Source organism: Leishmania major, chromosome 36 (assembly GCF_000002725.2).
Source record: "Leishmania major strain Friedlin complete genome, chromosome 36".
NCBI classification, from domain to species: Eukaryota; Euglenozoa; class Kinetoplastea; order Trypanosomatida; family Trypanosomatidae; genus Leishmania; species Leishmania major.
The window spans coordinates 485,097-501,751 of NC_007287.2; the positions used below are offsets into that span (position 1 = coordinate 485,097).

General features: G+C 57.3%; 4 protein-coding genes and 4 non-coding genes across 8 annotated transcripts; 4 read left to right on the forward strand and 4 right to left on the reverse strand.

Annotated features, from left to right (window-relative positions):
* Positions 1-757: 757 nt before the first annotated feature.
* LMJF_36_1340 (putative N-acetyltransferase subunit Nat1) lies at positions 758-2,893 on the forward strand (the record flags this gene model as incomplete). Its single annotated transcript, XM_001686654.1, has 1 exon — positions 758-2,893. One exon carries the CDS (start codon positions 758-760, stop codon positions 2,891-2,893), a length of 2,136 nt encoding a protein of 711 aa, XP_001686706.1.
* A 755-nt stretch (positions 2,894-3,648) lies between these two features.
* Positions 3,649-4,506, forward strand: LMJF_36_1350 (conserved hypothetical protein; the record flags this gene model as incomplete). The annotated part of the gene is made up of 1 exon (XM_001686655.1): positions 3,649-4,506. One exon carries the CDS (start codon positions 3,649-3,651, stop codon positions 4,504-4,506), a length of 858 nt encoding a protein of 285 aa, XP_001686707.1.
* Positions 4,507-6,472: 1,966 nt separating this feature from the next.
* Positions 6,473-6,556, reverse strand: LMJF_36_TRNATYR_01. Its single transcript has one exon. It is a non-coding gene; the product is annotated as a tRNA-Tyr (tRNA).
* Positions 6,557-6,636: 80 nt separating this feature from the next.
* On the reverse strand, positions 6,637-6,708 carry LMJF_36_TRNATHR_01. Its single transcript has one exon. It is a non-coding gene; the product is annotated as a tRNA-Thr (tRNA).
* Positions 6,709-7,532: 824 nt separating this feature from the next.
* On the forward strand, positions 7,533-7,604 carry LMJF_36_TRNATHR_02. Its single transcript has one exon. It is a non-coding gene; the product is annotated as a tRNA-Thr (tRNA).
* Positions 7,605-7,686: 82 nt separating this feature from the next.
* LMJF_36_TRNATYR_02 lies at positions 7,687-7,770 on the forward strand. Its single transcript has one exon. It is a non-coding gene; the product is annotated as a tRNA-Tyr (tRNA).
* Positions 7,771-10,794: 3,024 nt separating this feature from the next.
* On the reverse strand, positions 10,795-11,457 carry LMJF_36_1360 (putative adenylate kinase; the record flags this gene model as incomplete). Its single annotated transcript, XM_001686656.1, has 1 exon — positions 10,795-11,457. One exon carries the CDS (start codon positions 11,455-11,457, stop codon positions 10,795-10,797), a length of 663 nt encoding a protein of 220 aa, XP_001686708.1.
* Positions 11,458-12,935: 1,478 nt separating this feature from the next.
* On the reverse strand, positions 12,936-15,290 carry LMJF_36_1370 (putative Transitional endoplasmic reticulum ATPase; the record flags this gene model as incomplete). Its single annotated transcript, XM_001686657.1, has 1 exon — positions 12,936-15,290. One exon carries the CDS (start codon positions 15,288-15,290, stop codon positions 12,936-12,938), a length of 2,355 nt encoding a protein of 784 aa, XP_001686709.1.
* Between the last annotated feature and the right edge of the window lie 1,365 nt (positions 15,291-16,655).

Genomic DNA, 16,655 nt, shown 5'->3' on the forward strand with positions numbered 1-16,655 from the left:
GTGTTCGCATCACGTTTTCTGTGCTTTAAAGCACTGTTTCTTTGTTTGTTTGTTTGTTTGTTGTTGCGTGTGTGCATATGCGTGTCATCACAGAGTCCATCGTCGCGTCTTTTTGTAACGAAAGTGCCTGTATCGCTAACCTCGCTGACCTTCGACCCACGCGCTTCTCTGTGTGGTGTGTGCAGAGGGTGGGAATAGTCTCCACCAACCATGGCAGAACCTCCGAATAGCTGGGAGGTATGAGGAACACACACGGAAGAAAACCCAAGAAGACTCAAATGCTCTTCCTCCGCGAAGACGGAACGCTTCACCGGCACAGCTGAGGTCGTATGCTACCTCGTCTCTCTCTCTCCGTGGCCCTTTCGTCCTCTGGCTTACTGACATCGACATAGGCGCGCACGATGTGTAGCACGCTTATGTCATGCGTCTTCTTGGCGCACTTCCGCGGGGTAGGCTTCATTGTTGCGCGTGATGCTTCATCTCCCGCCGCTGCTGCTGCTGCTGCTGCTGCCCCCCCCCCCTCACCCCCGCCTCAGTCTCGCTTGCTCACCATGGATCTGCGCTGCACGTCAAGCAACCTCTTCCCCTTTTCCCTCTCCTGAGTGCTCAAGGCAGGCGCACGCCACAAAATAATAATAACTAAATAAACTGACCTACCTCGGCACCTTCATCAACGGAGAAAGCGGATCTGCTAAGCCGGTTCCGCCTGTTTGTTCGGTGTTGTCCTTTTTCTCGTCCCACAAACGGTGTTTTAATCATGTCGTCGACGCCGTCCACGCTCTCGGTGGATCAGCAGCGCCTGTTCGACCGGATGAATCGCGAGTACTCCAATCGCGAGTACAGCAAGGCGCTGCGCACGTCGGAATGCATTCTAAGGGTCGTCCCAGATCACGTGGACACGTTTGCCGGCCGTGGGCTTGTTCTGTACAACATGGAGAGGCAGGAAGAGGGTTACGAATCCATTAAGCAGGCAATCCTTCTCAACCCCAAGTCGATGGTGGCCTGGCACGCGTTAGGGATGTGCCAGCGGCTTGACAAGAAGTTTGGTGAGGCAGTGAAGGCATTCAAGCGTGCGCTGACATTTGATCCGGCGAACACGGAGGTGCTGCGCGATTTGGCGTCAGCGTGCATTCAGGTGCGCGACTGGCCTCTGTTCCTGGAGGCGCGTGAGAAGATGGTCACGGCAAAGGCGAGTGTGCGCGCAAACTGGGTGGCGCTCTCGTGCGGCCACCGCATTTTAGGCCACAGCAGGATTGCCGCAGCTGTCATGGATACCATGACGTCCATCATGGACGCTGGCGACAATCCCGTCGAAGTAAGCGAGGCGCAACTGTATCGTGTTGAGCTCGAGCTGGAGAGCGGGGCACCGCAGCGTGCGTTGGAGCTGCTCAAGAAGCACGACAGCGAGATTATCGACGTGGAGACGAAGCTGCTGCTGCGTGCCAAGGCGCACGCGCAGCTCGGTCAACGCATGGAGGCGGAGAAACGCTACATAGAGGTGATCTCGATGGGTGTGTCGGAGGCGGACAGCATCGCAGCCCTGGCTCACCTGCGGAAGATCCCGCTCGACCACTACCTTCGCCCGGCAGCGGGGTACACGGAGAAGTACATGGAGATCATCGACCGTGTCCTGAAGGCATGTCCAAACTGCGACTACGCAAAACGCCACGCGCTGGACTGCGTGCCAATCGCGGAGTTCGGTCAGCGCCTCGCCGCCTTCGCCACACCCTACATCCAGCGCATGATTCCGTCCTTGTTCAGCGTGCTCAAGTCATTGTACGTGGATGCCGAGCGAGCCGCAATCATAGGTGACGTCTTTGCGATGATGGAGCGGGAGCTTGAGGCCAAGGACTTCTCGTGTTTTGGCGGGGAAGCGAACCCGTGCTACATTCTTTGGGTGCGCACGTTTCTCGCGTCGCACTACCGCCGCACTGGCGAGTACGCGCTGGCACATGCCTACATTGAGAAGGCCATCAACCACACACCAACACTAGAGCTGCTTTACCTGGAAAAGGCGAAGATTTTCGCGCGCGAGGGCAAGACGGCCCAGGCAGCCGAGCAGGCAGATTGGGCGCGGAGGTTGGATTTGCAGGACAAGTACTTGAATAGCAAGGCGGCTAAGTACTACTTCCGCGACAACCAGGTGGAGAAGGGGGAGGCGACGATGCAGCTCTTCTACAAACCGTCAGTGGTGGCGGGTGACACCTACCTCACAGCACTCGAGTCGCAGTGCTATTGGTATGAGCGCGAGGTGGGAGAAGCCTTCTACCGCAGAGGCGACTACATCTCCGCGTTGCACAACCTTCTCATGTTCGAGCGCCACCATGAGCAGAACCATTGCGAGCTCAGCGACTTCCACAACTATGTATTTCGGCGCAATACCATGCGCCCGTGGTTCGACGTGTTGGACTGCGACGACAACATGGGTCGAAACAAATTCTTCTTGAAGTTTTGCCCTGCCATTGTGCGCACCTACATGCGCATTCATGAGAAAGGCGAGGAGGCTGTGCGGGCTGCGCACGTGCCGAGGCCAGAACTGAACTTTGACGAGATCGCCGCAGACGAAGTGAAGCGGGTGAAGCAGCAGCAGAAGGACTACTGCATCAGCAACGTGGACCTGTCAGAGCCTCTGGTCAAGGCGAGCCGCTACATGGGATACCTCTTGGCCCACCGAAACACACAAGCCAGTACGCATACGCTCGCCATCGAGCTGTACACAGCGGCTGACAAGCCTCTCCTTGTCGCTCGTGCGCTTCTTGCTCTTCACCGACAGCGGTGCAGCAAGACGAAGGATCTTGCTGTGGCCTTCAAGACTGGGTTGTACACCAGGACAGCCATGGACTCTCGCGTGCAGGCTGTTGTTGATGAGATCCTTGCCGCCGTGCTGGAGTAGTGGATAACGGAAGACCCCCACTCCTCCCTCCAACCAAAAAAGAATGGGGGGCACTCCTTCATGCATGGCAGTGCAGGTGGTTTCCTTTTCTGTTGTGATTAATGGCGTGCGGGTGTGCTGTTGTGAAGAGAAGTTGGATCATGAGGCGAATGCAGGAGGGCAGATTTCGTCAGGCGAATGCCCTTGTCTTTGTCCGCACGGGCGCGCATGCGTACACTTGCTTGTGTGTGTGTGTGTGCATGCGCGTTTGCGTGCGTCTTTTGAGCACACCCTCCGTTCTGTTAACCCTGTAATGCGGCAAAGCCTCTGTTGTCTTTACAGTGCGATGTGTTTCTTATCGCTCTCGTTCTTTTTAAGGAGCTCCCCCTCCCCCTCCCCCTCCTCCTTTCAATACACATCCATGCACCCCCGTCTACTCGATCACTGCCTGTGGCAAAAGAAAGCAGAGGTTTTCTCGGTCCTTTGGACGTAGTGCAGTAATTAGCACGAGCATAGTGGCAGTGTGGGTAGTAACCTCGCTTGGCAGTGAGAGAGAGAGAGGGAGGACGGGGTACGGCGAATGCTGCAACAAGCATCGTGCACGGGGAGTGGCAACGAAGCACACGGGAGCGAATTTGGCGTAGGTTTGCAAGGCAGGTGCGTGTATTCCCAGGTCGACGAGGCCTCACAAGAGAACGAATATGTAAGGACTTCCCGGCTCTCCATATCGAGTTCAGGAAAGAAGCCGAAGCAAGGCAGCTCAGCCCACAATCCGCATGTCACGTGTTCGGGTTATGATCGACCGAAACCAACGCATTTCTCTATCTGCATCTGCGTTTTTCTTCCTTACGCACGCCCCGCTGCGTCACGGGGAGCTGTTACCGAAACAGAGAGTACAAAGAAGAAGGAGAAGTGCGATGCCTAAATTGTGCGTGGAGTATTCCAAGTCAGGACGAGCCAAGTGCTCCAACACGTCATGTGGCAAGAAGATTGAGAAACACGAGCTACGAATCGGCACCGAGGTAATCATGCCATTTAGCGAGGAGGGAGTAGAGTCATGGAAATGGCGCCACCTCTGCTGCTTCACGGAGCGACAGATCAGCAATGCAAGGAGCAGCGGTGACATTGATGCCATTCAAGGCGAGGGCGACTTGGCACCCGCCGACAAGGCACTCGTGCAGAACATGCGTGAAGGTAGGCTCGTCGGTGATATGTCCATCGTTGGACGTATCGGCGACGTCGCACACTCCGCAGCGACCGAGGAACTAAAGGGAAAGGGCAGCAAAGCCGTCAAGCCAAAGGCAAAGGCGAGCGGCTCTGCGAACGATGGGGGCTTACCGACCGCTTCTACTGGCGAGAAGCGACCACGTGCGCCGCCGCGGAAACCAAAGATGCCGAACACCAAGATGCATGATGATGTTGACTCCGATTCGACAGAGGAGTACGAAGTGGCTGTCGAGGCTGTGATGGGAAAGCCGAAATGCCCGTATGGGGCCAATTGCTTTCGAACAAACGAGGAGCACTTCCGGCAGTACACGCATGGCGATGATAATGGCACCGCAGCAGATGCTGCAGTCCCGTCTGACCACGGCAGCGCCAAACTCATGCCCGTGATAAAGCGAAGAAAGCTGTAGCACGGTGTGCGGCTACACTGCATGCGCTATCGCCGAACGCACTTAGGCACTGGAGATTTCTAGTTGGCGAGGGAGTCGTGTCACGCTGAGGGCCAGCCAACGGTGTGTTATGCATGCTTAGCCAGTACGAGGGCCTACGGTAGTGGCACCGAAATTCCTCTCTATTACTGTTATCGCTGTGGAGACGTCCAGTTCAGTCGGCCGCACGCATGCGGTGACGTTTGCTGCGCCGCTCCTCGTTCACTGGAGACCCCCACCAACGGGGATCTCACGGGGCCGTAGATTTGACCAACAACAGGTGCACTGACGTCTCCAACGCAGCCTACGAGCTTCTCCTCAATCACTCACCACTTTCTTCTGTGCGCATCTGTTCTCAACATGATGGCTTCGGCGCAGTGGGGTCTTGCAGCGGTTCTACGTTCTTCTGCACTGCTGTGCGCGTACTTTTTTCTTTCTGCGTGTGCGTGCGTTTGCGTCATCCGTGCGAATCGCGGTCATCGTTCCGTCGGCTTTCTCACATGACACGCCGGGAGGCACAGGCGCCACGAAAAACTGCCTCCGCTTCCGGGCGAGTGCGTCTCGGTGCTTGAGTGAGAATCTCGCACAGGGACCCTTCCCGTCTTCGTAACCGGAGGGGAAGACATTGGAGCTCAAGGCAAAAAGAGCATTAAAGGAAAGGGAACGAAATCCAGCGGGAGGCAGCTGCACAGCACACATCTACAGCGTTCCTTGAGCTCTGTCCCCGTGTGCCGCCGCCCTTCTCCACCCTTCCGCTATCTGCTTTTGCTTCGCTCTCGCGCTCACCCGCAATCAAGCACCACCACGAAGAAACAAGACCAACAGTCCTGACCCTGCATCTTATCCATACACGCTGCATCCTTCTTTCTCCACACCCGCTTCTTCCCTCTTTGTTCACTCGCTCAAACCGCTCGCTCTCCTCTCAAATAAGGTACCGCGAAAGTACAAGGACACCTTGCATACCTTTATTATTTGACCCCCTGTTTAGGGCGCCGCACAGGGTTGTCAGCCTCTACTGGTCGTTGCCCTTATTCTTTTCACAATGTGTTCATTCTGCCGCACGACATGAGCTCGACTCCGCTCTATGTCGAGGGGTCGCAGACTCGTTGCGTGGCGCAGCGCAGCGGTAGACACGCGTTGCCGCGAGGCGCTGACTCAGCCACCCGAGCACGGCCTGTGCCCCAAACTCTTCTCACCACCACCACCCCACCACTGCAGACCGAGAGCCGGGTGTGAGGTGCGGTCGAGCTGCACTGACGCTCTGCCGCATCATACGGGTGGCACCGGCGTGTCCCCCGCCTCGCGGGTGCCGCCGGCGCAGCGCCATCCCGGCACCTGCCCGCCGACGCCGGTAGCGACCAATCGCTCTGACGGCCCTCTTCACGCCAGCCCCACCTGACGCCGTCGATGCTTGGCGTCCCCGCACACGCACTGTGCGCCGGGGCGGCTGGGTCGTGGTGCCACGACGCGGGGTGCACTTGGTTAATCGATGTTTTAGTGAACACCCTGGAAGTGGAGAAGCCAAATCAACCGCAGCAGAAGCAAAAATGGTGCGTACCAGCCGCTGCGTTTGCGTCGACGTCTCTCTCTCTCTGTTTGGCAGCGCGCAGGGGACGCCGCATGTTACGAGCTGCGCAACGGTTGGCCTACTCCCCTCTCCCTTCTCTCTCCACAAACGCACGCGGTGCACTGAAATGGCAGCGATGCTGATATTTCACCTGTTGTCGCCCTCCCATTCCTCTTTTTCGTCTCCGTTCCTGTTGCGCGCCTGCGCAGGTAAGCCATCGAAACGCGCCGCCGACGCATGGCACCGATGGAAAATGCCAGATGAAGGCGGCGGGGCCAGGGCGGCGGTTGGCAGGAAACGGCGCGAAGAGACGCCACACCGGGACAACGCCCCCAAACGGGCGCGCGTGCTTTGTGCGCCGGGGCGGCTGGGAAAAAGGTGTCCTTCCGGCCGGAATCGAACCAGCGACCCTGTGATACCCGCGAACTCTACAGTCACATGCTCTACCAATTGAGCTACAGAAGGTCAACCGCTGCGTCGAACTTCTCGGCACTAAGAAGGAGCAGACCCCCCCCCACACACACGAGGGTACGTGGGGAAAAGAGAGGCCGCTAGGGGGATCGAACCCCTGACCTCCGTCTTACTAGGACGGCGCTCTGCCATTGAGCTAAGCAGCCACCATCTCTCTAGATGGCAGTGCTTGCATTGACATCCAACCAGCTGCCATCGGTGGTGCTCCCGGCAAATGGCTCGGCACGAGGAGGGCCGTTGATAGAGCGAGGCTGGGGTACAAAAAGCTTTCCGACGAGTCCGTGCAGAAAGTGTATAATCCTCTGCATGCGATTGTCAAGGTACCGATACCTTCTCAGCTTCGTGTTTTGGCCGCCGCACATCATCCCCAACACTGGCCACGTACCGGCGTTTAAGCGGAGTGCTTGAAATCTCCTCGCTGCCTTTGCCCCTCGGGGTGGGGAAACTCAGATGCTCATTCGGCCGTGGCTCGTGAAGCTTTGCAAGGGTTGGCCGCATGCTCCACACCACAGACGCACTCTCGCAGCTGTTCTAAGTAGTTTCACTACTCCAGTTCATGAAACCCGCTCCATGGAAAATCCGCTTCCGCATCTGTGGGGGTATTAGTTGGGTCCCCTCGTCATTTTTCCGATTGCTCGCCTCTGCTCCTCTAAGCCAATGCGCCGCGCTCCCGCTTTGTCCCCCCCCCTGAAGGCAGCACCCATCTGCAGGATTAGCCTTCTGTCCTGTTTGTGCTCCAGGTGAGTGGCCCGGAATCCCTCCTTTGCCTGCGGGCTCGTGCCTGGCGCTTTTTCGCTTGCCGTTTTGCCCCTTTGGGCGCGAGCGGGCCCTACCCCGCCAGGCACGGTGTCAGAACCCGAGGACCACCCAGCGAACAGCAACAAGCGGCGCGCCCAGCCAGGCCACCGGGAGCACCACCGATGGCAGCTGGTTGGATGTCAATGCAAGCACTGCCATCTAGAGAGATGGTGGCTGCTTAGCTCAATGGCAGAGCGCCGTCCTAGTAAGACGGAGGTCAGGGGTTCGATCCCCCTAGCGGCCTCTCTTTTCCCCACGTACCCTCGTGTGTGTGGGGGGGGGGGTCTGCTCCTTCTTAGTGCCGAGAAGTTCGACGCAGCGGTTGACCTTCTGTAGCTCAATTGGTAGAGCATGTGACTGTAGAGTTCGCGGGTATCACAGGGTCGCTGGTTCGATTCCGGCCGGAAGGACACCTTTTTCCCAGCCGCCCCGGCGCACAAAGCACGCGCGCCCGTTTGGGGGCGTTGTCCCGGTGTGGCGTCTCTTCGCGCCGTTTCCTGCCAACCGCCGCCCTGGCCCCGCCGCCTTCATCTGGCATTTTCCATCGGTGCCATGCGTCGGCGGCGCGTTTCGATGGCTTACCTGCGCAGGCGCGCAACAGGAACGGAGACGAAAAAGAGGAATGGGAGGGCGACAACAGGTGAAATATCAGCATCGCTGCCATTTCAGTGCACCGCGTGCGTTTGTGGAGAGAGAAGGGAGAGGGGAGTAGGCCAACCGTTGCGCAGCTCGTAACATGCGGCGTCCCCTGCGCGCTGCCAAACAGAGAGAGAGAGACGTCGACGCAAACGCAGCGGCTGGTACGCACCATTTTTGCTTCTGCTGCGGTTGATTTGGCTTCTCCACTTCCAGGGTGTTCACTAAAACATCGATTAACCAAGTGCACCCCGCGTCGTGGCACCACGACCCAGCCGCCCCGGCGCACAGTGCGTGTGCGGGGACGCCAAGCATCGACGGCGTCAGGTGGGGCTGGCGTGAAGAGGGCCGTCAGAGCGATTGGTCGCTACCGGCGTCGGCGGGCAGGTGCCGGGATGGCGCTGCGCCGGCGGCACCCGCGAGGCGGGGGACACGCCGGTGCCACCCGTATGATGCGGCAGAGCGTCAGTGCAGCTCGACCGCACCTCACACCCGGCTCTCGGTCTGCAGTGGTGGGGTGGTGGTGGTGAGAAGAGTTTGGGGCACAGGCCGTGCTCGGGTGGCTGAGTCAGCGCCTCGCGGCAACGCGTGTCTACCGCTGCGCTGCGCCACGCAACGAGTCTGCGACCCCTCGACATAGAGCGGAGTCGAGCTCATGTCGTGCGGCAGAATGAACACGCAAGGAAGAAGTAGATTCCTGGTAAACGAGGCACATGCGCAGACACTGAGAGCAGGTGCATGGTTCACCTTACAAGACTTGTAGCGATAACGGTAGGACGTGGAAGGCCGCTTGCCCTTCATGTAGGAAAGAGTAGAACTGAAAAACACACAACCTGCCACCATGCGGAGGAGAAAGCAAAGGAAAGCGAAAACGATAAGGGTCAAAGAAAAGCTGCCGGAAAGGAAGGCACGCGTTGCGGGTGGCGGTAGTGGATGTGTGCCTTGATCAAGTACCGGTGACCGTGCATCGCATGCGAGCTTACCACACACTTCCTTCCGCTGGTAGACACGCAAGGGGAAGATGGGATCCTAAATGTTGCCACAGAAAGGGACGCCACCTCCTCTGGCGCCACAAAGGATCTGTTTCGTTTCTTTTGCTGTCCATCGCCTTGTCAATGGGTTATCGTCTCCCACCTATGAGGGCCCGCAAACGGTAACCCTTCTGCAGGGCGTAACCCTGTGCGCAAAACGCCCTTCTCTGAGAGCCGCAACGAGAACGAGGACGTCTGCGGCAGCCGCTGGTTGCCGCAAAAAAAAAAAAATAGGAACTGAAGGAGGAGTTGGCCAAAGGTAAACCAAGACGCAGACAGTTTATCATCAGTTCTCACGTGCTCAACACCGAGGCAGCACCGGACAGGGGACTCGCAGCGACGCACATAACGAGCAGCAGAGGGGGGGGGTTACACGACACACCAATTTCGTGTGCGTGTGTGGCACTGCAGAACAACTGTTCACCTGGCCGTACGCAGATCAGGAAAAAAAGCGGCGGCGAGCTTGCACAGCAGATGAGTGGCGGCATGCGAAGATGGGGGAGAGGCAGGTAATCAGTGAGAGGTCTCGACGGACGCGGACCTACAGTGTAGAGAGAGGTGCGCTGGCTTACTGCCCAGAAGTGACACACGACATACAACGAAAAAGAGGGGGGAAAACAACATCGAAAAGGGAGAGGGGTGGAGAAAGAAAGAACAACAGAGAGCACACGAGTAAGATGATGTGAAAGATGCAGCCCTTCGTTTGTTGTCGCCGTTCGAGACACTAGCGTTTTGTACGTTGGTGAGATGATGAGGGGTGAACTTGTCGGCGAGTATAGAGATGTGGCTGAGGAGAGAGAGACAGACAAAATGGGGTACGAACTAGACGGATACAATGAGAGTCCCACGGGACACGGAATCAGCATTGCGATCAACCGTGCCCCAGATCCCTAAGCGAGACGGACAAAAAAAAAGGAGACAGACTGCAGGTGAAACTAACAAACGGAAAAATGAATTCATTTATTTCTTCGATTTGGTGTTCCCACCCAACCTTCTGGCCACTCCATCCTTATCGTTTTCTTCGCGCCACGAAACGAACCCATTCGCAACAGGCTAGGCAAAGAAAGAGAGAGATGGAACCTCTCTCCCCCCACCACACACACACATTGTCTCCCTTCGTGTTCACATGGCAGCGAATCCTCAGAGTGGACTGCCTGCTACCCGCACGGACAAAGTGGCAGAGACGGCACTCCCACATTCGCTTGCCTCGTGCGTGTGTGTCTATTCATCCCTTTTCTCGTAAATCCCTCTCGCGCCGGCAGAAGGGTCAACCACACACATACACATACACACACACACACACATATACAGCAAAAACGAAACAAACACCAAGACAGGCCCCTAACGGGGTACAAAACGAAGAGAAAAGGGAGGAACGAAAAAGGAAGGTTTGCGTGAAACGGCGGTGGCATGCTACGAAGAGATGAGGGCGCCGCAGAAAGTCCTATGAGACAAGAGAAACGCACGGAAGTAGGGCAGCGAGAGGGCGAGAGAGTCGAGATGTAAAAGAGGAGCGGCGCCGAACAAGCCTGCACCGCAACTCCACTGGAAATTGGGGGAGGAGGGAAGAAGCGATCACTGCGGTATCGCAACAACGCCGGTGGAGAGGGGTAGAAGAACAGAAGCAGCATCTCCGTAGCTGCCACCAGTTCCTCGGCTGAATGGCCAGTATCGAGCCCCTCTTCCTGTTCTCGTCACCGTGGCAGTAGTCATCGTGTGCGCACGCGTGTGTGCGTGTGCTTGTGCCTGTGTGCATCCTTCGCCACACTACAGCTTTGCCAGAGGGACCTGCGTGGTGGTGCCCTGCAACCGCTTGTTGATTTTCTTTTGCAGCTCCTTGAAGACTACCTTGATCTCCGGGTCCGCGTTGATCTCAATGATGATGTCAGAGTAATGGGCGATGAGAGTTGCCTTCTGACTGTTGTAGATCTGCATGCGACGCTCGTGCTTCTCTTTCGTGTCGTCGGAGCGGATCTGAAGACGGTCCGCAACCTCCGGCGAAGGCGGGTCGCTCTTGAGGTTGTAAATGCGCCCCGTCACCGGGTCGAGGCGACGGGAAAGGCATCGGTCGAGCAAAATCTCCGGCGACACGTCGAGAAAAATCATCATGTCAAACTTGAAGCCGCGCGCCGTGAGCACCTCTGCCTGCCGCAGGTTCCGTGGAAAGCCGTCAAGCAAAATACCGTGCTTCTGCACAGCCTGCTCACTCAGCCGGTTGCACACGAGGTCGACGACGAGCTCGTCCGGGATCAGGGACCCTTCGGACATGATTTCTGCACACCTCCGCCCTAGCGGAGACTTTTTGAGCACTTCTTCGCGTAGCAGATTACCGGCACTCAAGTGGACAAAGCCGTACTCTTTTACGAGCAGATGGCTCACTGTCCCCTTGCCGCTGCCAGGGGGGCCAAATAGAATGATAAACAGTGGCATGGCGCACAGGTCCTCTCGCCTGCTAGTTACTGCACGCCGATCCTCGGTTGCACGCGAACATACAGCCCACACATACGCCACACCATATACGCAACAACAAAGGTGCGGCTCCTAGTCGGCACCGGCTAGTGGGCACACACAACGTACGGAGAGCCGCTCATCAACAAAGGCCGCTGTACGAACGAACGAGGCGGGTGGCGGCGAGTCGGCAGCACTGGAGAGATGGGGGTGTGGGACGCGGCAAAATAAAAGATAACGTTTCACAAGATGCACACGATGAGGGGGAGGAAGGGGGTAAACTCGCAATGGGGTTACCGAGAGAAACTAACGAACTGAGGCTAGCCAAACAGAGTGATAGGTGGCTGGGAGGCTACGCGGTGCGCGTTGAGGTGTGGTGAGCAAAGATGTTGACCACGCGTACGAGAAGACGCAGTAGGAAGAGGGTGGTGGTAGAGAGAGGTAGGAGTAGTAGTGGTGCTGGTAGCGAAGGCGTAGCATACAAGCAACCGCCAGTGGTTGTGATCTCCCCCACCTGTGGTCTACGAGTGGGTAAGGTGGGGGTCTTGCTTGTAACACGTATTGCATTTCCCTACGCACGCAGAGAAAAACCTGAAGGATGCCGAAGGCGCTGTTTAGCAAATCTGTGGTGGGAGAAGCACGCCACTCGAGTCCTGTGCAGAGGGTTGCTCCGAAGACACAGGCCAATGCGTGCATCGTTCACCCTGTGATGGTCGCATAATCCTTCCTTTTCCCCCCATTCCGTGCTGCACATCAGAACAAAGCCAAGCAAGCGAGAAAGAAACACACCATGGCTGCAAAAAAGTGCAAGCAAACCGTGCATGTCTAAGGCCATAACCGCATCAACAGGAGACAATACGATGGACTAGTGAGAAGGGCGAGCGAACAGACGAAGGGAGGCGCCGGGCATATCGGGGGGGGGGGGCAAGGAGAGGGTCGCACAGCGTCCATGGAGAGCGAGCCAAGGAGACAACAACCCCTCTCGCCTCACCCACGCCGCCCACCACCACGCAGCGCACCAAAGACAGCTCGCTCGACAGTGCATCACTCACACACAAACACCTCCACAAATAAAAGGAACGACACACCCCGAACACATACGCATCCTCTTACACCAAGGGATGGCGCAAAGGGTCAGCGCTTCACCAACGCGTGAGGCAACAAGCACGGATCAAAGGTGTGTCATCTCTGCAGGTGCGCCACAACACCCTTCCAGCCCTGGCGCGCGTCCACGCCGCGCACGCGACATCGCACAGGGCAATGCCACGCATGGATAGCCTGGAGGGGGGATCACGTAGGCAGAATCACCTCCGCCATAAGCCCAAAGCGACGCTGGTGACCGCTCCACAATACCACCGCAACATCTGCCTTCACGAAAAGTATGAAAGGGGAAGAAGCCTGAAACGAAAACGAAAAGAGGCGAAGTAAACTGAAAACATCACATCCGCCACCTCCTCCTCTTAGCTGTAGAGGTCGTCGTCGTCTGCTGGCGGCGGCGCCCCGCTGCCAGCTGGCGCAGCGGCCTCCGCTGGGGGTGGGTTACTAGCGCCGAAGGCGCGGCTCTGCTGCAAGGAGGTTTTGAACATATCGTAGCGGCGAATGTCTGCGTCAGAGACGGACCGGCGGGCACCGCGCATTGCCTCCTCCACATGAGCGCGCGTGATCTCCGGCACCGGGTCGATATCAGCGTTTTCGTCCAACTGCCCGCTCTTCTTCAGCTCCTCGAGCTGAATTTCCTTGTTGATCGACTCGCGGATTGCCATCTTGCACGCGCGCTGGCAGATGCCAGACAAGTCGGCGCCGGAGAAGCCGTGCGTGGCGGCGGCAATCTGATCCACGTCGACGTCGGAGGCTAGCGGCGACTTGCGGAAGCTCGCCTTGATAATGGCCACACGAGACGCCTTGTCAGGCAATGGAATGTAGATGAGCTGGTCGAGACGACCAGGACGCATGATCGCAGGGTCCAGCACGTCTGGCCGGTTCGTCGCACCGATGATGAAGACATTCTTTTTGACGTTCATGCCGTCCATCTCTGTCAGGATTTGGTTGATCACGCGGTCGCTCGCGCCTCCATCGCCGTGGGCGCCGCGGGACTTGGCCACGGAGTCCAGTTCATCAAAAAAGAGCACGCAAGGCGCCGCAGCACGAGCCTTGTCGAAGACGTCGCGCACATTCGCCTCCGATTCACCGAACCACATTGTCAGAAGCTCCGGGCCTTTGATGGAGATGAAGTTCGCCTGGCACTCCGTCGCAATCGCCTTGGCCAAGAGCGTCTTACCGCAACCGGGTGGTCCGTAGAAGAGGACACCCTTCGGCGGCGACATGCCGTACTTTTCGAACTTCCACGGGTACTCGACGGGGTACTGCACCAGTTCCTGCAGCTCGCGCTTGACGTCCAGGAGGCCGCCCACATCCTCCCAGACGACGTTCGGAGTTTCCACCTGTGTCTCGCGCAGCGCAGACGGGTTCGTCTTCGCCATGGCCTCACGAAAGTGCTCCTGCGTTACACACATCGCGTTCATCACCTCGGCATCGATGGTGTCATCCTCCCAGTCGATGATGGACAGCTTCTCGCGAATGCACTGCATGGCAGCCTCGGTGCAGAGCTGCGCCAAATCGGCGCCGACAAAGCCGTGCGAGTCCTTTGCCACCTTCTCCAGATCAATGTCGTCGGCCAGCTTCATGTTCTTGGTGTGGATACGAATGATCTCCAAGCGACCAGTCTCGTCCGGCACGCCAATGTCGAGCTCGCGGTCGAAGCGGCCAAAACGGCGCAAGGCTGGATCGATGGTGTTCGGGCGGTTCGTCGCCGCCATCACGATCACCTGCGAGCGCGATTTCATGCCGTCCATTAGGGTGAGAAGCTGCGAAACGATACGCTTCTCCACCTCGCCCTGCGCTTTCTCACGCTTCGGGGCGATGGAGTCGATTTCGTCGATAAAAATGATCGACGGCGCGTTCTTCTCGGCCTCCTCGAAGGCCTTGCGCAGGTTGCTCTCCGACTCGCCAGCCATCTTGCTCATAATCTCAGGACCGTTGATGAGGAAGAAAAAGGCGCCCGTCTCGTTTGCGACAGCGCGCGCGATGAGCGTCTTGCCGCTCCCGGGAGGGCCGTAAAGCAAGATGCCACGCGGGGGCTTGATGCCAATGTTCTTGAACAGCTCCGGGTGGCGAATGGGGAGCTCGACCATCTCGCGGATCTGGTTCAGCTGCTTGCGGCAACCGCCAATGTCGTCGTAGCCGACTCCGTCAAGCGCCTCCTCGTCCTCTCGATGGATCGGATCACCCTCGGAGTGGATGATCGTGTCCGGCGACACGATGCAGTAATCACCCGGGTCCACCTCCACTACCTTGAATTCCACAGAGCGCATAGCGCCACGGCAGACGAAGGAGTCACCCTTCTTCACGGGCCGGTACGACTCCAAAAAGTACGGCTTCAAAAAGTTCTCGAACAAGTCACCAGTGAGGTTCTCCACCGTGTCATCGATTGGCAGCAGGTGAACGCGGTTTCCGTATGGAACATCCTTGCAGGGCATGATGCGAATGGTGTCGCCGAGGTGAATGCGGATGTTGCGGCGCGCGACTTTGTTCATCTTGATTTTTTCCGGCGGGCACTCGTCGTCCTCCATCGCGATGCAGACGGTGCTGCGGTGCTTCTTGCCCTTCACGAGAACGGTGTCACCGCGAAAGATGTTCAGCTCCTCCATCCGCTTCGGGTTCAGCGACACAACACTGTTGTCGTCATTGTACGGCTCCTCGACGATCAGCTTGTTTAGCTTCACCTTCGAGTTTGTGTTCCCAACAGCGTCGGCCATGGTTGCTTCTGCCGTGTCTTTGTTACGTGTGAGATCTTGGGTTTCAAACAGCGCAGAGACCAATCAGCGATACGACTGCTTTTCCGCTTGAATACTACGACGCAGTCGGTCTCGAGTGTATAGGAGACGACACAGCACACACACACACACACACACACAGGCAGGCAGGCAGGCAGGCAGGCAAGCGGTTGCGGAAGGTCAAACAGCGTCGCTTTTCTTTTGCTGTGACCTACAAGGGCAACACGAAACAGACGTGAACGAGAGAGAGGAAGAGAGACGACACGCGATGTTTTTCTGTATTTGTCTCTCTGCCTATTTTTTTTTCTCGGGGGTGGGGGCGGTATCGAAGAGACTCGCGAAGAAAAAGGAAAACTGCCCCCTCGAGTACAACGGCGATGGCTTGCTTCTTGTGTGTGTGTCGGGGGAGGAGGAGGGGAGGCACAAAACCAACAGAAAAAACGAATAGAAGCGCAATGGTGAGAGAGAAAAGAAGAAGAGAGCGTGTGACGGAAAACACACACACACACACAGAACTGCGGTGTGCGCAGAGGTAGAGACGGACAGACGATGGTGACCGCAGTGGAGAAAGTGAAAGGAGGGCGGGTAAAAGGAGGAGAGGGTGCGAGCGCTGAAAAAACTGATTTGCACCGGGGAAAGCAGAAAGGTAATCCGCACGCGTGGGTAAGAGCGAGGTCTTGCGTACAGCTAGCGTAGTCGAAAGAAAGAACGCCACGAGGGGAGAGAGAGCGTTGCGAGAACATCCTCATCCTGCCACTCCAAACAGCAGTGGCGCATCCCTCTTCGAGTTTGTCGTTTCTTTGCTGAGGACATGTCGGTCGTTGTTCTCGGTTTTTTTTCTAGTGTGGCGATATGGGAATAGAGGCAGAGCACACCTAAAGAGAGCCTCTTGTATGCGGTTGCTGAGAGACCTGCTCAGTAACCTAATTATCGCTTGCACAGCTTACCATTTCGCACCCCGAAGACACAAAAAGAAAACGCGCATCACGAATGCATGCATAGATGCCCACACACCGTCTAAGCCTCGGCGAGCTCGTCGCAAACGTCGTCCGCGTGAAAGCCATCAATGGACAACTCTCTGGCCGGAGCAGGATCATGAAACCGAGCAAAACCTATCCAAGGACCTGGCCAACACCCCCTCTGTAGAATCTGATCTCACCCGTGCACCCCTGCGACTAGTGCGAGGGCGGCGGCCATCCATTCGCACAGTGTTTGTACAAGCAGCACTCAGTCCCTCCACAATCGCCCAAACATGGTGTCATGAGCCTTTTGTGCACTCCGCTGCCACACGTACCAGCCAGAACCCATTTTTTTCTCTCCGCCAGCCGAGTACGCCAGGACTCCAAT